The following is a 26,441-nucleotide window of genomic DNA, read 5'->3' as shown; positions in this document are numbered from 1 at the left end:
TTATCCTCTCTAACCATCTGTGGCATAGTAAATGCTGGTAATGGGGCATTAAACTATAAATATGTTTCAGAGATCCTTAAAGAACAAAATATTTTAGAAAAACATCAGCTTCCATTGGTTATTATAACAGATGTTCCCTTGTGTCCTTGTGCCGGGTCTGGCTGCATCCTTAGATGGGAAGTTACATCAAAGTGTGAGCCATTACAGCCCAAGGAATAGTTTCTAATGGTTTCACTGTCATATAAGTGCTCCAGGGCATATCCAGTTAATGTGTAAGCATGCTTATCAAAATACTGCCGGTGAGAACCAAAGCAGTTTGGAGAGACGGCAGGATGGTCTCCCGCTGTCTGATGTGGAGACATATCGGAATGTAGATAGTCTTTAGCTAGGATCAAACTGGATTTTGAAATGCGATCCGAATTGGGACTACTTATTCGAGACAGTGCAGTGGGACTGTTGTCATAGTCATTTTCGTGGGGGCTCAGCATCTTTCCCTCTCTCTGCTGGATGTGGTCACATGGTGAAGTGTTGGCAAGAGCCGAGCTGTGGCAGACATCCCCTGTTGGCGGGGGCTGTTGGTAGTTTGCAAAACAGAGGGAGTGTTTTTTCCCAGCTCCATTAATGGAAGCCAGTTGGTCTGGGGGGGCTTTCCTTAGCTGCAATCTGTTCTCTTCTTCTTTAATCATTTGCTGGGTGGCTCTTATCAGAGTTTCAATTTTGCTAGGCTCGTGTGGGCTACTTTGATACTGCTCAGTGCGGTATCGGTCACCTGATTCGCTGGCAGACCCGGGGTCTGGAGAACTGACCACACTATCTTCATCCCAATGACCTCGCCCTAGAAATTAGAAAAAGTAAAAAATAAGTGGTCTCAAAATTCATCCCCAAAACTGTAAGTGTGTTTCTTTTTCCTATTAAAAGAAACATTTATCTTTCATTTTTAAATGTATGCACCAATATTTGAAACAGACACAGGCTCACATGACAAAGCGTCAATGTATCGTACTGGCATTCCTAGTTTTCAGTGGTTTTTAAGTGCAGATGAAGTTTATCACAAGTTTTTTAGAAGGTAAACCTTGCCCGTAGGTCCTGGATGCCAGTTAACAAAATGGTAGAGTGTTTATACTTCTCCGTGTATGCATATAGTTGGACCTGTCTGACTGTAAATAATAATAAAAGAAAAATGCATAGCATTTGGTTTATGATACTTTCTAGAGAAATGTTACATTAAACTGATGCTTTGAAAATGCCTTCCATTGGGTTTGAGGAAGACAATGATGGAGACTGGACTATTTCCCAATTCCAAATAAATTATCTAAAATGTTAAAATTATTAAGTGTATCATAAGTAGAATTACAATAATGCTCTAGTGTTAGTTTTAAAACTATTTGAGGGTTCAATATATATATATTCATAAATACATATATATGTATATGTATGCATGGATATATATATCTTGTCCCAATCAAAAATATAAATACTGTCTCCTCAAATCTAGAGATATAAATCTCAGTTTTACATATACTCATATGGTAATTCTGGTATCTTAGTTTCTGAAGGTGAAGAATAAATAAATACTTAAAATGTTAATAACAATCTGTTCTGAACCCAGGAGAGAGATCTAATACAGAGGAACAATGCATCCAAAATATTCCATAAGCTATATTATTCTTAAAGCAGTGTGAAGTCAATATAAAAAGGGAAAGGAAAAGCAGGAAGGGACATATGAAAGCTGTAAACTGCTTAATGCAGAAGAGAAGCCTTGGATCACACTATTCATTGCTTTCCTTTTTCTCTTTCTTCTTATTTTATTTCTAATATTTTCTTCCAGACTGTGTAGGTTAAGCCAGGATTTTCGCTTCACTCCATTCTTTGGCAAGCAATTGCCCTTTGCCCTGGGTTTCCATTACCAGTCTACCATACTGAAGACACTCAAAGCAAAAGTAGAAAAATAAAAAGCAAAAACAGAAACAAATTAAAATCCTTCGTGGAAGGCCGTCAGTGCCTGGGTTGTATCTGACAGAGACCATGGATGAGTACAACATTGTCTAGCCCATTTCCCACCCTAAAGATCCAGCAAGAAGAGTAATATCACCCTGTTCGATCAATCTTAATGTCACTGACTTTTAATGAAACAGGGAGGGTGTCAGAGACCTGCCCGGACCCAAGCCTGGAATGGACAGAACGGGCTCTCCTTCACCAGTTTACTTTGAAATGAACAAATAAGAGCACTACTGGACTAAAGTCTTCAACCACAGTGCCAGTTTCTATGTGGTCATAGAACTATATAATAATCCCAAGGTGAAAATTTCCATGGGTTCTATATATCACTCCATCTTTCACCCACAGAAGACATTGTGGGTTGTCATAATAATGGGGGAAGGGGGTGGTTACCAGTATTTAATGCCCAGAGGACCAGGAGGGTTAAACCACCTATGAAGTGAGTGATAGACCATAAAACAAAGCCTGGACTCCCCAACAGGTCAGTGGGGCCCTCATTGAGAAGCATTACTAAATGAGCCCCAAAACTACAGAGGTCCACTTTTGAACCATCAGAATACAGAAGAAAATCATGCACAAGAAATTTAAATGCATACATATTACAAGTTCAATAGACTTACTCAACAATTGACTTTGACTTAATTTCTATACTTTTTATGATGTTTACAATGGGAATCATTTTTACTCACATGTCAAAAATAAATGCATGTGGCAAGCATGAGCAAAATTAATACACTTAAAAAGAGTGGATGTGGTTTGTAAAATCCCACTGGTGTGAGTTCCTGATTTGTCAATTCAAAGGAGAAAACCACTGGCTTGGTCCCTCCAGTGTCAAACCTAGAATCTTAGAGACCTGCCCAGGGGCCCAATGCTGCCAGCTCAGGACTCATTTCAACTGCCCTTACCGTGGATCCTGTGGACGGAAGCGATGTGAGGCATGCTGTTTTCATAGGCTTCTCTGCTTTCTGGGGAAGACTTGGTCAGGGGCAAGGCTGCGCGAGAGCCCCACCAGGGCTCCCTCCCGGCCTGCGGCGTTCCAAGGAAGTACCTGCCTGCCTCACACCGGCCGCCCTCGCAGGCCTGGGTGTGGAAGTGCCTCTCCTCCACCAGCCTGGAATGGTCCAGCGCAAAGCCGTAGCACAGAGAGCTGCGGTCAGAGAACTGTCTATAGGCGCACGACGCGTCATGCTGAGAGCCGGGTCTCTCCGCGGGGTCCAGGAGCTGCGGAGAGGCTGTGTCGGTCAGGGGACTTCCACCCCACTGGCTGTCGTGATCAGATTCAGATCTTTCCGTGTGGAATCCCGAATACTGAAACCAAGAGAGTGAGAAAAGTACATTTAACAACAAACAAACAAAAAAGCACCACGACGGTCACGTGAGCTTTAAGGCACCAAATAAGCTCTATAAACTCTAGCACCACGCTGGGCACCCCTGACTTGGAACCACTTAATCAGTCATGGTGCCTCAAAAGAAAATCCTTTTGGCTGCTGAAAGGAGGTAAACATGATACCAGAGATGGAAGAACTAAATAGCAGGCTGCAGAAGCGCTTCACGTGAGTGACTTCACGTAGTTCCTCTATCAACCCTTTAATGAAGAGATTAGTAACCCATTGCATGAAGAGAGAAACTAAGGCCCAAGAGAGAAAATTATCTGCTCAAGGCCACAGGTGAGCAGGCAGCAGAGACAAGATTCAAACCCAAGTCCTCCATCACTACCCACAGGGTATTGCCAAAAGGAGAGTCCAAGAAAGCTCTATATTTTATTCCAATTTGCTGTTCAGATTTTTTTCTTAATTTAAAAACAAGACAAAAATAAGGTTTAAGGCCCAAAGTGCTACATCTTCACTCTTTATACTAGACTGGTAACTCTCTGAGGGCCATGTTAATAAAGGCTTAACTAATTCAATGGCAATACAATGGTTAAAAAGACTTGCCCATATAGGCTGAACCTATTCACTAGGAGGCGTTTCTTGCTTCCCAAAGTAAAACTTCAAGTATGCACAGGCTCATAGGACAAAACAGCTGCAGGCAACAATGTGCCTTGCTGGAATCATGCTGCTCACCTGTTGCCAGAGTTTTTTGATCTGGTGTTGAAAGAAAACGCAAAAGGTTTAGCAGACCTCCCTAGGAGGTATGCTCAGTTTGAAGTTCCTCACGAGCCACTCAAATTAGTAATATAATTTCTACCAGTTTTTGGTTAGCTAACTAAGGCTAAACACAAGTCTAGGTACCATACAGAGATTACCTGCTATGATAATCACAGATGCCATTTATTGAGAACTTACAGTGTGTCTGGCAGTTGCTAACCATGGTACATATATCATATCACTGAATCCTCACAACCCCCTGGACTGTAATATATCTCCATTTTACAGATGGGGAAACTGCATCACTGAGAGTTTTAATAAGATGGTATGGCTACCCCGCAGTCTATCTGGCTCAAAGCCTGCACTCCAACCTTGATTTTACACTCAAGAGAAAACACTGTCAAGGAAGAGCGGAGAGAGAAAAAAAGGATCCAGTGTTAGAGACATTTCCAGAAAAGCGGCAGGGACCAAAATACAGTCTCTGGAACCAAAATATGAGTCCATTACATTTTCTTTCTTATCCCAGAAGAAAGAGGGATGGTGCTGGTGGTGCTGTGGGGGGCCCAGGAGAAATTCAGGCAGCTCTATCTAGGGGCTCTTAGAGCCAGAGAGATGAGGTGCAGAGGTTCCTCTGGGGGAACTCCAAAGTATGCCAATAACATAGCATGTTCAGGAAGGAGTTCTACACAAATTCCAAGCTCGAGATCTTTCTGTTACCATATCTCATTATTACTTTAATTATTTTCCAAATGTACATATGGACTATCAGTATATTCCACCAAAAAAAAAAAAATAGTAAATGCAAATTCTCTCCCTGCAGAACTGTAAGATGAGCACCATAACGTATCCCGAGTGCCATTTCCCCACATCACACCTCCACATGCCATCGGCCTTTTCTCCCCATGAACACCAGCCTCTCATTTTATAAGACACCACCTTCACTTTCACCAAGTGAACGTTGGCACCCCCTTCCTTATCGAGGGGGGATCAGAGTGCTATACACTTGCCCTTTGGTAACACCATTTGTGCACCTGCCTAGGAGAATTTCAGATCATCAGTGCTCTTCCAAGCCAGGAATTGCCCAGGCTCTGCTTGTTTTGATAAAAGTATAAACCAGGCCTATTTCTGAAGTACTCCAGTCAAGACTTTTGAGCCTGTTGAGAGTGAAAAAGCTTTCCCTGAGTGTGTATGGGAAAGTGCTATTGGCGCAGCAGAGAAGAACATTCTGTCCTTGGCTCACAAAGAAAATTCAACATAAGGCAACCCTGGCAGACATGAGGTACACGTTTCAAGAGCACCCAAAGAAGAATTTGATGGATAAGCCTCTTGTCAATAGTCAGGAAACTATAACAGCAAGCACACTGCCCTTAAAGCAGGCGGAAGTTGGGTGGTTGAGTTAGACCAAGAAGATTGGTACAGAGGAAAAGCCTAGATGCAAACCTTTGTTTTTCAAGACCTGTAAACTTGCACCTGTGTGTACCATCAATCCTCTGAGCCACATTCACCTCTTTAAAATGAATTGCACTGGATGTAAACTCTGTTGAGAACCCTATAGATCCATACATTGATCTGAAAAATTTCAGGTGTTCATCAAGTCTTAGAGGCAAGAGAGAGAGCAGAAGGGAAGGCGGGCAGCTGATACATGCAGACCGTGCCATACAATCAGTGACTGCTGCATAAGAAGGCTCCTGGTCTTCCTCACACCTACCTTTGCTGCTTACTACATAAACAATCTTGGGCAAGTGATTTAATTTCTTTTGTACCAACAGGAAAAGGGTCATGATGGTACTTAACCTACCAAAGGCCAAACCAGAATGGGGGCCATTTAACAGAAGAGGAAATAGGGACAGGAAGGCAAGAGAACCTGGTTCCAGGTCCACCCCTTCTAGTAACTCTCAGGGTAACCTTGGGCAAATTACTTTACCTTTCTTAGCCTCACCTATAGAATGATACATTGGATTAGATTAGATGCTCTCTAACTTTTCTTTCAGCTTTAAAATTCTATACGATAGAATCATTATTTGGTATCATTTCTAGTGTTGAAACATAGGATTCCTATGCCTGCCTTTATATTTCATTGATTTGAAGGAGATAAATTATTTAGAACTATAATCCAAGTCCAAGAATGTTCATTGTCATGGTTATAAAAAGAAAGTTGTTATGTAAGTTTTATTTTACTATTATGTAAATTTTTCCCCAAGTGTCCCCTTACAGCACAAGTTTTATAGGGACTACATGATGTCTTTTGGTCAATAAATTATTATATTCTAGAGGCTTCTGGCAGGATAATGGCAGCCATTTGAATCTGTACCTCTTCACAAATCCTAACCCTAGAACAAAGAGCACAAATGGAATCACCCATGACCCATGCTATCGGCATTACTGGGAGGTAGAGAGTATGCTAAATTTCAATTTATGAAAAATAAAAATAAAAAGTCAAACAGCAAACACTATGAACCTGTGGGTCCAGAGAGTAGGGTAAGAGCAGGTATAAGAGACTCCAAGAGAGAGACAAGAGACAGAGAGGAGAGAGAGAGAGAGAGAAAAGTTTAGGACAAAGGCAAAACAGACAAAATTGTCCACAGAAAGAAAAAAATACACTACAAGTAAGTGCCAAAATAAGAACAGAAGTCAGTGTCTGGTAGTTCACGACACTGGCCACAAGGAAAAGGCTTAAAATCAAGCAAAATCTAAGGTAGCAGCCTGGGACAAGAGTCATTTTCATAAGAGAAAAATGTAAATCGAGAATGGGTTGTGTCCATAGAAGAGAGAGCATGAAAGGAAAGAAGGAAAAGGGGGAAATTAAGGATCCAAAAGACAGGAAAGAAAAACAAGACAGGTGAACCCCTTCTTTCCTCTCTACCCCCTCTCTACCACCATTGTCATCCATTTACACAACCGTATTTCACAAAATTGACAAGATAGGGTGCTCTTTAAATAGTAACCCAACCCATGAAATGCTAAGGAATAGGGGAAAAAATTAAACTCGCTATAAAACTCCTGTAGGAAAAAAAAAAATGAAATGGAAATACGATCATCTCAGCTGATAAAAATTCTCATCAAATAAGCAACTACTTCACAAAGGAAAGTTGTAAGACAACACACCAACCTAAAATAAGTACCTTCAACAAGCACAGACAACATATCTGGGTGCACACACTCAGAACCAGAAGTTTTAAAACTAAGAAATGGACCCAAAAACCCCACCCAACAACAACAAAACAGGAAAAAATGCAGTGAAAACTGACCAAACTCACAGAAATTGAATAAGTGAAGAATAAGTTACAAGTTGTGAAAAGGGTACAGATTTGAATGAACATTTAATGAGGGAAATTGAAGATAAGCTGGAAAACATGTAAGGATACAAAAATTGGATGGAGAGGGGTGCCTGGGTGGCTCAGTCATTAAGCATCTGCCTTAGGCTCGGGTCATGATCTCAGGGTCCTAGGATCGAGGCCCGCATGGGGCTCCCTGCTCAGCGGGAAGCCTGCTTCTCCCTCTCCCACTCCCCTTGCTTGTGTTCCCTCTCTCACTGTGTCTCTCTCTGTCAAATAAATAAATAAAATCTTTTAAAAAAAATTGGATAGAAAAAATTAAAAGGTCAAAGTGGTTGAAAGAAGATAGAAAAGTTTCAATATATGTATAGTGTTTATGTAGAAGGTAAAGGAACTAGAATTTTTAGAACAATTTGAAAAAAAAGAATATAGTGAGAGAGAATCTGTCTACCCAACTTCAAGACTTACCATCATAACTGTGTGGTATTGATGGAGAAGTATATGTATAGATCAACAAAACAGAATACAGAACCCATAAAGGAACCCATACAAATATGCCCAACTGATTTTTTACAAAGGCGCAAAAACGATTCAAGAAAGGAAAGACGGACTTCTCAATAAATGGTTGCTGAAATAGGGGCGCCTGGGTGGCTCAGTCGTTAAGCGTCTGCCTTCGGCTCAGCTCATGATCCCAGGGTCCTGGGATCGAGGCCCACATTGGGCTCCCTGCTCGGCAGGAAGCCTGCTTCTCCCTCTCCCACTCCCCCTGCTTATGTTCCCTCTCTCGCTGTGCCTCTCTCTGTCAAATAAATAAATAAAATCTTAAAAAAAAAAAGGTTGCTGAAATAATTGGACATCTACAGGCAAAAATAAAATGAACCTCAACCCAGGTCTCATACCTTATATAAAAATTAACTCAAATGGATCACAGACTTAAATATAAAATATAAATATATAAAAGACTTAAATTAAAAATATAAATATAAAATTGTGAAACTTTTAGAAAATAAAAAAAGAAAATCTTTAAAATCTGGGACTAGGTAAAGATTTTTTAGACTTGATACCAAAACACAATGCATTAAACATTTTTTGATAAATTGGACTTGATCAAAATTGAAAACTTTTGCTTTGTTAAAGATTCTGTTAAGAGGATGAAAAGACAAGCTATAGACCAGGAGAAAACATTTCAAAACCACATATCCAACAAAAGGACTAGAATCTAGAATATATAAAGAACTCTCGAAACTCAATAAAAAAAAGGGGCAAAAGGCATGAAGAGACATTTCACCAAATAGATATACGGATGACAATCACATGAAAAGATGTTCAACATCATTAGCAATTAGGGAGATGCAAATTAAAACCGCAATGAAATATCACCATATACCTATTAGACTGGCTAAAATTAAAAATAGTGACAACAACAAGTGCTGACAAAGATGCAGGAAAACTGGATCATCCATACATTGCTGGTGGGAATGTTAAATGGTGCAGCTGCCTTGGAAAACAGTCTGGCAGCTTCTAAAAAAAAACTAAACATACAACTACCATATGCAATCCTGGACATTTTTCCAGATAAAGGAAAAGTATATTCATACAAAAACCTACACATGAATGTCTAGAACAGTATCTTTTTTTCCACTTCCTGGTCCTCTTTTTTTCTAAGATTTATTTATTTATTTGAGAGAGAGAAAGCATGAGCAGGAAAGGCAGAGGGAGAGGGAGAGAGAATCTCAGGCAGACTCAGAGCTGAGCTCAGGGCTTGATCCCACGACCCTGAGATCGTGACCTGCGCCAAAACCAAGAGTTGGATGCTTAACAGACTGAGCCACCCAGGTGCCCGTCTGGTCTCTTTGTTATTGTGCTCTTTTTTTTTTTTAAGTTATTTTTAACTGTGGTAAAATGCACATAAAATTTTCAATCTTACCCATTTTTAAGTGTACGTTTCAGTGACAGCACATTCACATTCCTGTGCAACCATCAGCACCATCCACCTCCAGAACACTGTGTCCTGCAAAACTGAAACTCTATACCCATCAAACAATAACTCCTCATTCTCCCCTCCCTCTAGCCCCTGGAAACCACCACTCTACTTTCTGTCAGAGGAAAACCAAATGAATCCCAGGAACCCCCAAACTGCCCTAACACTGGGTATTCCCAGAACCTAGCCACCTCGCAGATCTTTCTGGCACTATTATCTAATCATGCCACTCTCTTGCTTAAAACCATTCTTTTTTTATGTCTTTCTGTCTATGCATCAAAGAACACATCAATACCACTTATGTACAAAAAAAAAAAAAAACCTAGATAAGATGCAAGGAGACTAAGAAACCACTCTCAGTATAAAATAAGTAAAGTCAACTTAAAAAAAAAGACCACAGGGGCGCCTGGGTGGCTCAGTCGTTAAGCATCTGCCTTCGGCTCAGGTCATGATCCCAGGGTCCTGGGATCGAGCCGCACATCGGGCTCCCTGCTCAGCGGAGAGTCTGCTTCTCCTTCTCCCTCTGCCTGCTGCTCCCCCGGCTTGTGCTCTCTCTCTCTGTCAAATAAATAAATAAAATCTTTAAAAAATAAATAAATAAATAATAAAAAAAATAAAATTTAATTTTCAAAAAAGGCATTCATGTTGGCAAATTAAAAAGTAGGTCAGATGAAAGATGCCCTTGTTCTCACGAAATATGAAACCAAATGCCACCCACCAAAGCTGGGCTAAAGCTGGCAGGCAAAGAGCTTGGATGACTGCCAGAAATGGATGTCAATGACATCCACGTATCCCAGCTCCCCTTTGGGATTCAGTTCACGAAAGAATCATCCCTTCCAGAAGAGACCGATATCTCATCTTGTTACAGGTTTAAACCATCAGCTGGGGCTTAATATGCATCCAATGGGAACTTTTTGCAATAATTCATCCTGTGATTCAGTCTAATATTTATTGAGTGCCTACTATTTGCAGAGCAGTATGCCTGGTGAAATGAGAAATGCAGCTCCACCTTCACACTAGTGAACAGAACATAAACAGTGCACAGAACGTAACTTTAATACAAGTAAGAAAATGGCATTGGCCTGAATAGAGAGGAAACCAATATAGTTTAGGAGTTCAAAGAAGGGAGCCATTTCTCTCTCTCTCTCTAAACACTGTAGTTGCTTGGGAAGGTAAACAGGAGTTTATGACTGATTAAGAGGCAATTGACTATATGATTGGCATATGCTAACTAATACCCATAACAATAGCTACCATTACCAAATACTTGTATGCGCTAGTCACTATGCTGAGATCCCACAGACATTATCTTATTAAATGCTAACATCTTAAAAGTATTATTAATCCCTTTACAGATGCAGCAAATGAAGCTCAAAAAACAAACAAAAAATTTGCCCAAGGTCACATGACTGGAGTTTAAGAGGAGAGATTCAATTCCAGAGCCCTTGCTCCTTCCGGTTCCCCAGACTCATCTAGATGTGTGTATTTAGATACCAAGGACAACAGTGTCCTACTCTCTAAGCAGTAATGGATGCCAGGTCCCCAAGCGTGTTTTCACTAAGGATGCTTTCTCTAAGACCTACGCTACAGTAAACTATCTCCACACACCTTTGGGTGGTATTCTCCCATCCCAGGAAAGTTCTTCCACCACAATTACACCCACAGATAGTCTTCCTTCAGTAACAGTCAGGAGGTTCATTCCTGCCTCCACAGTATGTTCCAGACAGGTGCTCCGCATTCATCTGGATGTAGCAGCAATAACTGCTGCTTTTTTCCAACTCAGGAAAAATGCCAGATGTTCCAACAATAGATGTTACAGTTATCTATTTTTATTCTGGCAGCTCATTGAGGTTTTTATCATTTTTAACTGTAAAATATAGAGAGAGACCCTCTTATGGTAAAGTCCTGTTTTCCATGAAAAACTTTCACTCTATCAGGCATGAGCAGCTTTCCTCTTGATTTGTGTCTGAACCATGAGAAAAAACATCACAGATGCAGACTACATTGTACTAAGAACATATGCATGCTTTTAAATCACTTTTATCTTACTTTTTACTAATGTAACCCTGAAACATGAAATATGTTCTTTTTTTTTCATTCACTGTTCTGGGAAGAACAGATGGTAAAAGGGTTAGATTAAAGTAATACAGCATGTCCATTAAAATAACCCCCACTGCTGGGGCTGCTTCCCTCAGACAGGGGTTGTGTTTACTATACAGTATGACTTTGGCTTACACAAATTGGAGATTGCCGGGGGTTTTCTCAAGGATAAACAGAAGGGGAAGAGAAAAACTAACATCAAAATCGAATGCATTTTTAAAAAACAATTATGCAGGTTATTTTGTGCTAATCTGAGAAGCTGAGTGAAAACACGTGCCTGTGATAATGTAAGAGAACAGCAGTGAAATAAGAGTCCATTTCTAACTTAAAAAATTGTACTACCTAGAAGTCATAGCTAACTGAAACGGCAAAGAGGATATCAAGTAGACATTACTTTCTACATTCCTGAATTCCTGCTAGTAGCAGGTAGAGATTTCTTGCACCACTTATTTCTAACTTATTGTCTTATTAATCAACAGCAAGAGTAATTCTGTACAGGCTACACATTAAGAGAGGCTAAGTATAATTTATACACAAGTAGCAAAATATTTAGCACTGGAAAAGAATCCTCAAGAGTTTTTCTATGAAATCCAGTTTAATTACATGTCAGTCTTAAAGAGTTAAGTTAAAAAAAAAAAAAAACTTCCTCAAGAAAAATTAGAGAATGCACTTTAAAAGAAAAAAAAAATCAATTGAGTCACATCCCAGAGTCAAGGATGGTTTTACCAAAAGAACTGAGCAATAAATATTTCCATTTATACCACAAACAATTAGAAAGCAAATACAGACTCAAAATTCTACTATTTGCAATTTTAAATATTTTGGCCATTTCTTCTTTCACTTAGAAAATGGTATTAATTGTCAGCTTCTCGTAATCACTGTTTAAAAATGTGTTCACAAGATTTTCTCCCATTATTTTTATGATTTGCTCCACTTACAACTATTATTTATTGTGACATTGCTTTTAGCTTTAATCCACATTTTAGTTATTTTTAGCTCAAAGAATATTCTGGTGAGAAATCTTTCATACCTGTAAGTTCCCCGATACATTTCATGAAGTAGAAACATGGGAAGTTTTTTAATGTGCCTCAAGTATGGTTCGAAACATCATAGGCCTTCTCTTAATCCACCCCCCCCCCCCCCCCACCCCCAGTTAAAGAAATGCTCCTGGGATCTGGTTCACTCATTTTTTTCTCACAGAAAAGTAACCACAGTTGACATCTCATTAACTGTCAGGGTGATATGCAGCTGGAAGGGAATCTGCACTCCGGACCCGAGGATAGGTTTCCTCCAATGTAATTCTGTAAGGAATCTCTTATAGCGTTCCATATGGAGAGAGCTGTTCCCAAACCATGAAATCCACAATTCACATCCTTTTGTAAATCCAAAGGTAAAGTCCTAAAGGCTTGCAGGCATTTTCATCGCACCAAAGATTTTAAAACAGGTAATGAACATAGAAGAAGCATTTAATTAAGCCCCTTATGTCATGGCATATGCAGCTGTAAATGATCAAGAATATCCCAACTTGCATAGACAATACAGAAATAGCTCTATTCCATGGGGTAAATCCTGGATTTCTAGGACCAGTAACATTAGTTTTAATGGTGATGTTCTTCCATGATGGGCTTCGGGCATGAGCCAGAACCACTTCCATTCTTTCATCAATGCTCTAACTCACCCTCTGACTTTTCACATAGAAGTGGCAGGTTAGATGGGCATGAATTAGATGGGTACAGGTGGTGTCACCTGCTCCAGCCCCTTAGTGCAGTGGTTTTGGGTCTTCTACTGGTTTGTTCTGGGTCTGGACAAAGGACTGGCTGCCCACGCTACTCTTGGCAGTGTCCTAGAACTGGGCCAACAGACTGGAAGTTGTATTACCTGCTTTCTGCCTGGTAAAAGAGAAGATCTATCAGCTTTGTAATTTTGTGAAAAGAAATTGGAGCTCAAAGGCCCTCTACCAAGTTAATCAGTTTCAAAGTGGTATCTGTAAAAGGAAAAATGGTTCTATCTTTTCTTCTGCTAAGTCAAACACAGTAAAATAATGAGGAAAAATAAAATAGCACAAACTATTAAACAATATAAATCAGAACCTTGACTTTTCCAGAAAATCATAGCAATTCGATGCAGTATAATATGCAACAGGAGTTTTCTAAAAGTTATGAAAGAAGGAAGAGTTAAATCTAGATTTCTTAAAGATATCCAAATCTAACTTTCTTAACTCTAGAAGGTTCCCATTATGAGTGGGTCAAATCCCACCACGAACTGTCAAATAAGGCACTGCTGTCTTTAATTTCATATTTAGTTTTAATAATTTTTATTTAAACAAATTTTTTAAAGAGGTTTTTGTGTGGTTTTTTTATGATTTTATTTATTTATTTGACAGAGAGAGACACAGTGAGAGAGGGAACACAAGCAAGGGGAGTGGGAGAGGGAGAAGCAAGCTTCCCGCAGAGCAGGGAGCCCGATGCGGGGCTCGATCCCAGGACCCCGGGATCATGACCTGAGCCGAAGGCAGACACTTAACGACTGAGCCACCCAGGCGCCCCTAAACAAATTTTTTGTTAAAATAAATTCCCCTGGATACATTTTGATGGGAGATTCAGCCATTCCCCTCTTTCTGTTCAGCTGGGGAGCAGAATTGCTAATTCCAGAATTGCTATCACTTCCACTAAGCCAAAAGCAGAGGCTTTCCGCTTGATTTTTGACACTAACTCTCCCCCAGATTCACACCATCCTATGTTTTGGCACAGATGTGTGTAACATGAATTATGCCTTATAATCAGGAATCTATGGGGATGAGAGGCAGTCTGCAGCTGGGCTTTTGTGGGTAGCTGGGATTTGAGAGACCCCACAGGCAAGGTGTCCATACAGTGGACTCCAGCTAGAGTGGAGAGTTGATGTAGGGGAAGCTGGAGCCCATGCAGGTAAGGCAGGCAGAGGCGGAGATGTGGCCTGGGCCACATTTAGAGGCTGGACCTCATACTATAACCAACAAGGACCCTCTGTAGGTTTTTTTATTTATTTGAGAGAGAGAGAGAGAGCACGAGTGGTGGGGAGGGGAGTGGTAGGAAGGTGCTCCCTGAGCAGGGAGCTTGACGTGGGGCTTGATCCCAGGACCCGGGGATCATGACCTGAGCCGAAGGCAGATGCTTAACCGACTGAGCCACCAGGCACCACTTGTAGGTTTTTATGTAGGGCCAGGGGCAGAGGGTAATGAGGTGGGTATATGCCAAAAATGATTTGCTCTGGCAGGAATGATCAGAGACTGAAAGAATAGTAAGGAGGCACAGGAGGTAGTCTAAATGTGATGTCCTACTCCAGAGAGCCTGGAACCAGACAAAGACAGTAGGAATAAGGTAGAAGAAGGGCCAAGGGCCAAGAAACATGAAGCAACATGACCCTCACAAGGCCCTTTGTGTTCAGAGGATCAAAAACCAAACCAAACCAGCAAACAAAAAAAGTGTTTTAAGAGAATTTTCCCTTTCTTATAGAAGAAATCTATCCCACATAGAGCATAATATTACTAAAGGTATAATACAAAAAGTGCATATAGATTATTAAAAGAATAAAGGAGTGATCTAGAAAGTATCTACTGATCATGGGACTGAGCCCTAGAACTAGGGTTGAATCTATAAACAAAGACAGGTCTCTGAGATGGAAGACATGCCAAAATGGCATTTCATGCACAGACACTCAAATGTCAATGCAATTATTTTGTAATCAAAACACACACACACACACACACACACATATACACACACGTGCGTGTGCACAAATATCAGCTGTCACATCTCCATTGTTGCATTCAAGATGCAGTGGGGACATGGAGAATAGAAAGCCCACTTGAGATGTGGATGGTTCTCTGCCCCTAGAGTAAGAGACAGAGAATGCTTATTCAAAGTTATACTCTTACAACACATCTAATTTATGCTACCACATCTAATTCCTCCTCAGCACCTAGGTGTTTGATTTGTGCTGCAGGATTTTGCACCTGTGAAACCATTCCCAGGCTGTTTTTGGTGTGTACTTTTTGCCTCTTTACATAGGTTATATAAATTCCTTAGTAGCAGAATGTTTTCCCTCCCTGGAGTTTTTATATCTCTAAAGGCAACCAACAAAGTATTCTCACACTTTAATGTAATCATTCATTCATTCATTCATTCATTCATTCATTCCCTTACATTTAGTGAGTAAATATGTGGAAGACACCATACTAGATGCTGGGGTGGAGTTGGGTTGGATATGAAATAGACACGGTTACTACTTTCAAAGAGATTATAATCCAAGAGAGGAGACACAACATAACTAGAAGGCAGTAGAAGGTAGATTATTCTAAGTAGAGAACCAAGGGGAAATATAATCCAGTTATATTTCATGAAAAATGTAGCATTCAATCTAGGCCTTGGAAGATAGGCAGAATTTTTAAAAGTAGAAGCAATGCAGGCAGAAATCAATGCACAAGCACAAGCATGGAGGCAGGGAAGGACAGGGGATTCAGCAAATAGTGAGCAGACTGATCTGGCTGCATCACGGGGTTCAGGCAATTAAGGACCCAGTTATAGATGACCTCGAGTAACAGCGAGGGCCATGGCAGTTCTCCACGCACTGACATGGTTGGTGGTCTTTTAAGGTCCATCTGGGAAATAGGGCAAACTGTGGAGGAAAATGTCCCAGAGTGGGGGCAAAATTAAGATACCATTGCAATCCTCCAGAGTGAGAGAACTTCTAGGACACAGGCAATGGGAGAAGGGTAAGTGGGTGGGAAGCTAAAAAAGCACAGCTGCCAGAGCAAGCATGGAGTCTGGTCCTTGAGGGAGCACCCACAAACTAAAGGGCTTTATTGACTGTCATTCCACAGTCCCACTGCAAACCTTGCAAACCTTGATTCATCAGTTGCATATAACACCCAGTGCTCATTCCATCAAGTGCCCTCCTTAATGCCCATCACCTTTGGGTTTTGATCCTCTGAACACAAAGGGCCTTGTGAGGGCCATGTTGCTTCATGTTTCTTGGCCCTTGGCCCTTCTTCTACCTTATTCCTACTGTCTTTGTCTGGTAATAGGGATAAATTTGCACTTGCTGATAACTCCCCATGACATGTGAGGTCTCTAGGCCGGAGGCCATTGGTTCTCTCACTGTCAGCCCCCAACTCCGACCTCCAGCCCACTGCTAGAAGGGCAGCTCAGCCTTTATCACACGTCCACTACACTGGGTTTCAATTATCTTTTTACAGTTTTTTTAAATCCTTTTTAACATTTTTAATTTTTTAAAAATTCTTTAAATTCATTGTAGTTAACACATAGCATATTATTACTTTCAGAATTTAGTGATTCATCAGTTGCATATAACACCCAGTGTTCATTCCATCAAGTGCCCTCCTTAATGCCCATCCCCCAGTTACCGCATCCCTCCCCCCCCCTCCCCTCCAGCAACCGTCAGTTTGTTTCCTAGAGTTCAGCATCTCTTATGGTTTGCCTCCCTCTCCCTTTTCATCTTATTTTTCCTTCCCTTCCCCTATGTTCATCTGTTTTGTTTCTTTAAAAAAAATTACCGTTACTTTTTTATCTCTCCCAATGAATCTGTAAGCCCTCTGGGGCAAAGACTGTATCTCCAGGACTTAATACCTCTCATCACTGCCCTATTTCTTTCTCTACCTCCCCTACCCCCTTCATGGGCTCATCCATCCATTAATCTTGGACACCACTGTGCCCCTGCCTCAACCATGTGCCAAGAGAATAAAAAGGCAGAAGCTGTGGTCTTGAGGTCCCACGAATGACCACATCTTATAATTCTTCTCTAAAATGTTGCCTTGCCTCCCCAACAAGACCATGCACATGGTTCCTTAAGGACCTACCTTTAGCATTTTAGTGTACATACTAGTTATTTAACTAAATATAACAGTTAGTAAAAAAACAAAGAACAAACCCATAACACAGAGGTCTCATCTTATTGAGCAGAATCTTTTCTAAAATAATGCTCAGAGGGGTGGGGTGGGAGGGATGGGGTGGCTGGGTGATAGACACTGGGGAGGGTGTGTGCTATGGTGAGTGCTGTGAATTGTGCAAGACTGTTGAATCACAGATCTGTACCTCTGAAACAAATAATGCAATATATGTTAAGAAAAAAAAAAAAGAAGAAGAAGATAGCAGGAGGGAAAGAATGAAGGGGGGGAAATCAGAGGGGGAGACGAACCATGAGAGATGATGGACTCTGAAAAACAAATGAGGGTTCTAGAAGGGAAGGTGGTGGGGGGATGGGTTAGCCCGGTGATGGGTATTAAAGACGGCACATTCTGCATGGAGCACTGGGTGTTTACGCAAACAATGAATCATGGAACACTACACCTAAAACTAATGATGTAATGTATGGTGATTAACATAACAATAAAAAATTAAAAAATAAAATAAAATAATACTCAGAGTTTCATCTATGAAGATGTTTTTAAAAAACCATAAAGGACCACTCTAATAATCTCCCGATATTTCTGTAGGAGAGGGACACTAATCTCAAATTTATACATGGCCAGAAAATATAAACAAGCCTATAAAATTTCTGAAAAGGTAACTTCATTTATTTGAAAGATGCATTAAAAACTTTTCTTGTGGTTAATGATCAAGGATTACATGTTTTCATGCTACATATAAAACATGAAATGAGGGGATGTCTCTCCTGGTAGTCATAGAAGTACTATATTTGAGAAATCCTTGGTCCTTCTTTTCTCTGGAACTTAAAAAGTTAGGCTCTTAGCATAGCAGTCACTGGTGTATTTTTGAGGTCAGAAAGCACCTTTGCAGAAACAGAGTTTTTACCTTCACCAAAAGGAAGCCAGATTGCTGGCAGTGAAAATTGAGAGGGTTCTGTGGGATTATTTAAGGTAACGGCTGTGGAGTAAAACCTGCAAGTGTTATAGCGTATCTGTAACAAGTGATTAAATACTTTCAGATTTCAGAAGCACACACAGTCTTATGCATGCGCTGTTATTACAGAATTATATGGTGTATTGGTTATTACTGACTAGGGAAAAAGCAAGAGGAGGGCAGGATGATGCAATAAAACAAGAGGGCATGCACTGTCTATAATAAACGTGACAATTATAAACATGCCATAATGAGAAGTTTAAAAGGAAACAGGAATCAGGAGGTGGAATGGGGGGGGCTATGGGATAGGAAGGCAATTTATTCATGATTGACATGATTAAACCATAGCAAGATAACAGCCAACTATATTAAAGTAGCCATGACTCCTTCCATAAAAACAGGTGAAAAATATTGTAACAATCGGTAATAGATAAGATCTGAAAAATAAATTCTACAAACTCAACATTTCTGATTCAACAGAACTATAAAAACAAGTTGCTATTTTCATGACTATAAACCCAATAACAATAAAATACAACTGTCATAATGTATCCCCAGTCCTTAACAGTTTTGCCACTGTACAGAAAAGCGCAGTAGCTCTGTGCAGAGTCTTTGGAAATCAACTATAATAGTGCCTATGACAATTTTTCCAAAACCATTCAAAAACAATTCTGTTTTGACCTTTCTTGTCCTGAGTAATACATAGAGGTACAAAGGTGATTGAGTCATTCATTAAGTGGCTATAATATAATCAACTCTAAAATCATTCCCAAGAGCATCTCATATCAGGAGGGGACCTGAAGGTTCATCTATTACTGCAAACTGGGTGTGACAGCAAATTACAATTTGTGCATGTCTCACATGTTCAAAGAAGGGCGCCTAAATAATTCCAAAAAGCAGCGTTACTATTTGCCATTCAGCAGACATCTTTGAGAAATTTCTAGATATGCCCAACACATCATAGAGCAAGGAGCCTAATAAATAACATTGATAGAATCATTAAATCTCCATTTACATAGCTAATAAGAGGAGCAAGACAGTACCCTGTGAGTTCAGCTTTGCTCTGGAAACTGCCTCTTGAAAATTCTAATGAGAAGAATTTGCACGCTAAAAGCATGTAACCATGGAAATAACAGACAAGATTTTCTTTTTATTTTTGAGAAAAGGGGCAGAAGTATTTAAAATTAAATGCAAAAGCTTGATCATTTAGGAACCAAAAATGCATATATTATGGATCTATTAACCTATGAAGGAAAATTCAGTATGAGTTTGTCATTAACTACAAAAAATAAGCTTTAAAGTATAATTTCAAGATAAATCTTTAAGTGATCAAATTACTCTGTAAGGAGAATTGGTGCAAGCAGCCAAGGACAAAAAGGATTTCATCCATTCTTCCTCTATAAGGCCTTTTACTTCCAGAGAGAACTTTAGTTCAGACCTTCACAGATGCACGCCGGGACTATTCACATGAGGAGTCTGCCTTGCTTCAACCACCTTATGTTTTCATTCCCTGTTCAAAAGCCTTTACTGGCTCTTCACAAAACAAACTCTAAATTCCTTGGCCTGGCAGATATTTGGTACCAGTCAATGCTTCCCAACATATCATCCCTAGTCCTCATCCACAGGGACAAACTCTCCCCCACTTCACTCCAGTTCCAGTAACAATGCATCCCTGCATTTCTTCATAATCTTGGTCTTCCTGAAGTGTCCTCTCCTTTCCCTTATGCCTGTGTGCCTGAATCCTACTCTCAAAGCCAGGTCAGGCACAATGCCTCCTCGAGTCATCCAGGCCACAGTCCCTGCAACTGACACCACTCATAAAGCCCTTTGTGTACACCATCTCTTTCCTATACACTACTGATTCTAATGTGTAAATTATCATTTCAGCTGTGCTGTAAAGCTTAAGGACATTTCTGATACCACTTTTTTATATTCTAGCACCTTTCACCCAACCCCTACCCTCATTCACCACAACGGCCAGCATCTTTCCAATGGAGGTGCTCAGCTAGCATCTACTGAGTCAAAGACACATAATAGCAATGATGCATGAAAATTAAAGGTTAAGTATCCTTTCATAATACAAGGACAATTTGAAACAAATGAGACTTCTGAGTAGCTAATTTTTTTTCTTTAACACTTCTAAGGATTTGGAATCCAAGATGATGCTACCAAATTGCTTTCTTCCAGAAGATAGAGTGATGAGTTTGCCCTGGATTTCATGCTTTGCCAATGTGCCTGCCCCCAGAGGGCCTTCTGCTCACCCCATGACAATTCACGATAAATGCCTGTTCCCTCATCTGTCTATAGGAGTAGCTCCTTGAAAGCAAAGGCAGTATGTTCCATTTCTGATCTCTACATATTAGTAGCCCATAGAGTAGGAACTCAGTCAATGATTGACCTAGCACCATGATTGTCTAAAGTAAACACAATTGAAGAATAACCTTTACTAGGCACATAAACATTAAGGAAACTTAATTCATGACTGGGTGATTTCAAATGAGACATATAGCCAAAATTTTAAGGACTACATATATGTAAGTACTAAGCACAAAAATGAACACACAAACATCAAGAGAAATCTTATATGGACATACGTGTTTGCATGTGCATGATTTTTATACATCCTAGAATATTTCTAGAAGAAAGCACAATTTTAGAGAGGGAAAATAAGGGAATAGAGGTGTTTTTTCTACTTTCCACTCTTCTGTATTATGATTTTTTCCTGGTGCAAAAGGTGTTTTTATTATAGCACGGGGGACAGGACCCATGGGCAGAAAGGGCAGCACTGGAGTTGTGCGGAGCAATTGATTATATACTTTGGAGTTGAGGAAGGTAAAGAAAAAGGGAAGTTTCCAAAAGAACTTTCATATGCTAAAGAAGATGCGAGGGATCCTGGAGGCCTTGCTATTGTCAAGGAAGGTTGTTTTTCCCTCTAGCAAAGCATTAACATTAAGATGGGAGTTTCCTAGAGGAATGTCTACTCTACCAGCCTCAAGTACTTGTCGATGGGCTGCAGGTTATAAGAAAATTTAATTTTATCTACATTTCTTTTCTTGCCTTTGTTCTCCACATCATGCCCCCCTGAACAATTTTGACCCTTAAATCATGAAAGTTGTTGAGGATGGAAGGTCTTATCTTCTGTAACTTCTTCCTGCTAAATAGGTGCATAGAGATGTCCCTACCTATGGGTCAACATTGGTAGGTTGGAGAATTTATATATAGGAGTTACCAAAGGCAGAAACAGCCAGTCCAAGGTAGACAATCTTCTGTATTTTTTTTTAAACTAGGGAACATGTGGGGTGCCTGAGTGGCTCAGTTGGTTAAGCATCTGCCTTCAGCTCAGGTCATGATCCCAGGGTCCTGGGATTGAGCCCCTCTTTGGGCTCCCTGCTCAGTGGGGAGCCTGCTTGTCCCTCTCCCTCTGCCTCTCTCTCGCCTCTGCTCCTGCACGTGCTCTCCCTCCCTCCCTCCCTCTCTGTCTCTCAAATAAATAAAATCTTTTAAAAAATAAAATAAACTAGGGAACATGTATAACTTTCAAATTAACTCCTCCTCCTTTGTGTATGACCACATGCACAAAGAGCAGTCTAATGACAGTTACAACATTTTTTAAAAAATGAGTCATCTAGGGGCGCCTGGGTGGTTCAGTTGGTTAAATGTCCAATTTGTGATTTCAGCTCAAGTCATGATCTCAGGGTCATGAGATCGAGCCCCACATTGGGCTCCATGCTGGCCATGGAGCCTTCTTAAGATTCTCTCTCCCTCTGCTTTCCCCCCACTCATGCATGCTCTCTCTCTCAAATAAATAAATAAATAAATAAATATTTTTTAAAAATGAGTAGTCTACCATTAGAGCAAACTAACAGAAATTTTAGATGTTAGAGCTATGCATGAAAGAAGACAGAATTAGTGAGTTTTTAGAAGTCCAGTGGGGAGATATTTTGTGGCTTAATTTCTGCATAACAACAGATAAATTCCTTCTTAACTTAGTATTTCCTAATTTAAATTCTTCTTTCATCTATGTGTTAAACATTCCTGTATATTTAAGGATAAAATTACCGAAGGCATAATTGACCCTTCCAAGTAATAAAAAGAGAGAATAAAATTTTTTTCCCAAGGTACAAGATTATAATAAGAAAAGCTTCTCAGATGTTCAATAAAAAGAAGCAACTCCTCTTCCACAGTGACTTTAACTAAAATGTACTTTTTAAGTAAAGTGTTCAGTCCTCATAACAGAGGGTGGACACTGAAAACTGTCTAGACATCACATATCAACTCCCTCTCTTTTGTCAGAGTAAAGAGATCTAGCTTCTGTGGGAGATTTTAAATTGTGTGACATAAGTCTCTTGTGGGGGCCATGATCTTCTCATCTTTATATACCAAGCTGCTAAAATAATCTAGCAAATAGTAGCTTCTTAGTAAGCATTGGTTCAATAAATGACATTTCTTCAAACAGTATATACATTTGTAGAAATCAACAGAGTAATATAGCTCTGAGAAGTAAGGAAATAACAGTTTCTGTAACTAGTAGATGGCCAGTTTTACTCTAAAAAACATATTTAAAACATAAATGATAAAGACCACTTAGACAAAATAACTCCAAATCCAGCCTGGCTTTATATAAGCCTAGGAATCATCTCCTGGGTTACTCTAGTGATGTGGTGCTATAAGGAAAAGGGTAGAGGTAAGATGGTCCCAAGATCCTAGGAGTAGAGAATCCCCAGTTCTGTCCTACTTCTTTCAGGCCAGGAGAGAGCTGTGCACATATCTTGGCACAGTCTAGTTTCTGTATCTCAGTGACTGATCAGAAAAATAATTTTTTCCTTCCTAGAATACAGACTCATCCTTGTGCCTTGCAGTATTTCTGGAATATCTCCTCTGGGTCTCATCAGCTCACCACCTTGTAAAGATGAGAAGAGAGTTGCTTTTCCTATCATTCCTCTCATCTGGTAGATTCTATTTCCCTCCTTCCCCAGATAGTCCTCCTGTGCACAAATCTCATGACGAGATGCATCCTTGATTCTTTGCCTCTGCCTCTTCATTTCCTTCTACTTCAGTTCCTGTCCTAAGAATCAGTTTTACTATGTTAAGCTCTTGTTTTCCATATTTTGCTATGCTGGCTACATCTTTTTGGTCAGGATCAACTTCTTTGAAAAAACAAAGTTACGGCTCCAACTGCAACTGAGACTCTCACCATCTTCGTATAAAAGCAGCAAACCACAAGATCATTTCAAATTTTTACTAGCATAGTTATTTTAAAAGGAGAAGAGCAGGATGAAGATAGTTTTAGAAAGCTTTCCAGATACATAGAAGTTTTAAATTTATTATAACCAGACAATGAATTCCAAACTGTTTTAATATTTCCTCAACTTTGAGTCCAAACCAAGTCTCTCTCTCTCTCTCTCTCTCTCTCTCACACACACACACACACACACACACACACACACACACAAGAAAGTTGCAAAATGGCAGTGCACCTACCTGAGGATACGGGGAAGTTCTGGATTTTGACTTTGAGCTGGAAAGCCTGGACTTGGCCCCCTTCCTGTTGTCAGTCATGGTAGGAGTGGAGCTGCTGGTGTAGGAGAAGGCTGGTTTAGAGACTGAGATCTGATCCAGGGAGAGCTGCAACCCTTTGTATTCCGTGTCCCTGTAGGGTGAGAGGACACAGCCCTTAATCTGCCACCACAGGAAATGGCTACATGTGTTCTCTCACCAGGAAAGGCAGTAATCCATATTTGAAAATAAGCAAGCAAAAGTTAGCCATATAACTGGTCGCCACGAACACCTTGATTATTTTAGAAATGCCTAACATTTAACTAATGTATACAGAGGTAGCTGTATACAGCCAAATTATGATATGCTCATGAAAATGTTTTGATTTTAAAACACATTTTTTATTATTTTTATAAGTAGAAAATAAATCCATAATTCAACTTCTCTGAGCTTTTGTGTCCTCATTGGTGAGGTATAGATTATAAAATCGACTCTAAAGGATTTTCTGTCTAGGGTGAATTCAACAGACAGCTGACCATCTGATGCTATTGGATTATTGGCAAGAAGAAGGTCAGCTGTTCCAAGATCAATCATTGTGGCAAACATTCCTAATATTTTTATAGCTAGCAAACCAGTGAAACTAGGCTACTAAGTAGTTAAAAATCCCTTTTAATAGGCTAACTGATTCAGTTACATTAGGGTACATTTTACCATCAGTTATTTCCACTTCATCTTTAATAAATATCTATTAAGCTCCTAGTACATACCAGGTTTTGTGTTATCTGGAAATGAAAGAATGAGTAAGATGCCTAGAGTCCCTGCCCTTCCGGAGATTACAATCTATTTCCAAGAAGAAACAGTGAACAAATATTAATTAAACATAATCACTGCAGACTGTGATGTGAAGAGGATAAAGAGTATGTCTTGGAGAGTTCTTTACAAAGGTATGTGGTATGAGGTATTTAGTGACTGAAGATGACAGCTATCACCTCAGCCCGCTCCAGGCAGCAGAGAATCTTGACTGACTCCTCAGTTTTCATAAGAGGATATCAACCTTTCCCACTGGCAGCCAAAATAAAATGTTTCATAGCCTTCTTTATGAGGACTCGTGGGAGAATTTCCTTTCAGGTTCTAGAACTAGTTGGGCTGCTCCTGGGTAATTGATTTCTTTTTCTCTCACAGACACCGTGAATCATATAACCCATCATGTTTCCCCCATTGCCCTGGAAGTCAAAAAGCCCTGAGCCCCAAATCTGATTTGTAACCACCTCTAACAAGTGGACAAGTCCTCAGCGCAGGCATTTTGTGCAACAAACCTCACTGGCTTCTTTCATTTTCCTAATTTTATTTTTCCTTTTTTTTCTAATGGGTTCACCTTTCTAAAAAATGTACATGCATTTTTAATACTCTTTGGATTAAGATAGGTATATTAAATGTAATAAACTAATAAAGTTAGATATGTTAAAGTGATTGGTAGATTTCCAGGGATCAGCAAAGATTCATTTATCTTCTCTTCCTTTTCCCTATTTGTTCTTCTACAGAGAGATCAGGCAAAGGCAAAAGGATAATTCAGGCAAGGAGTCCCTCAAGTGACAAGGGATAGAAATCAGCTAAAACAGGTTCAATAATATCACTGCCACAAACTACAGTGTGCTGGTATATGTCAGCAAGTTACAATGACTTTATATCAAATAGTGCATCTACTCAGTGCAAGTTAAAAAAAAATTATCCTATGTTAGCAACAAAAATTTAGAAGGTGGGCATGCAATTTGTCTTCCGGGCTTGGGAAGTTGAATCATATGACTGGTCTGCTTTACTACTCTAATCATCTCCCAAGGAAAACACACAACACAGAGTCATTGCACTCTCAGATCAGAAATTCAATGCCCTCCAAAATGTGGTTCCCACCTATTTTTCTGACAGTATCTGAAAATTTTCCTTCATCAGCCCCTCACTTTACCCAAAATAGTTCTCCCCAAACTAACCTCATACTTTCCTCTCTTCCTCCTCCAACACATTCCTATAGAACTCCTCTAATGAAGAACTGTCTTAAATCCTACTTGCCTCTGAAGCCCTTCCCAACTGCTAACCCCATTCATTCCTTCAACACATGTTTACTGAGTGAGTGACTCTCTGGAGGCCCTGGGGAGACATCAATAAACAGAAGGACTAAGTTGCTGTGCTCATGAAGAAGACACCAGGGCCAGTTCCTGAGGGAAGTAGGGCGGGGACCAGAAACTATCTCCAACCTTATTTTTCAAGTGATAATGTCTAATCTTTCCTAGGGGTTCTAAGTTCCTAGAGGGCAAGAGTCAAGAGACATTCTGGTATGTTCCAATGGCAACTGCATAATATTTCACACATTTGGAAGAGGAAGAAGATAAAGACGCAACTCAGAAAGGACTGTTGTCCTCAGTGACTATTAATAACCAGCAGCCCAACAGTATGTCTCTGTTGGAAAAGACCCTCCTGGGCGGTGAGTCCCATGAACCACCTGCCCTGAGATCACATGCATGTGACAGTGAGCAAGATGGGCTCTGACAGGAGGTAGAGCTCCCTTGCTTGGGTATCTCCTGTGTCAAATGGGTACTAGTATATCCATTCAGTCCCTTCCCAACAGGACCTAGACTGAAAACAAAAACCCTGC

General features: G+C 40.1%; 1 protein-coding gene across 1 annotated transcript in view; it reads right to left on the bottom strand.

Moving 5' to 3' along the window:
* Positions 1-104: 104 nt before the first annotated feature.
* SIM1 (SIM bHLH transcription factor 1) overlaps positions 105-26,441 on the bottom strand; it is a 63,018-nt gene continuing 36,681 nt past the window's right edge. The window contains exons 9-11 of the mRNA XM_021693503.1: positions 23,780-23,948; positions 2,904-3,306; positions 105-835 (exon numbers count right to left, since the gene is read on the bottom strand). Coding sequence (XP_021549178.1) covers positions 105-835; positions 2,904-3,306; positions 23,780-23,948 — 1,303 coding nt within the window. The remainder of the gene's footprint in view (positions 836-2,903; positions 3,307-23,779; positions 23,949-26,441) is intronic.

This window comes from Neomonachus schauinslandi, chromosome 8 (genome assembly GCF_002201575.2).
Source record: "Neomonachus schauinslandi chromosome 8, ASM220157v2, whole genome shotgun sequence".
Classification (NCBI taxonomy): Eukaryota; Metazoa; Chordata; class Mammalia; order Carnivora; family Phocidae; genus Neomonachus; species Neomonachus schauinslandi.
This window is presented reverse-complemented; position numbering and strand designations above follow the sequence as displayed.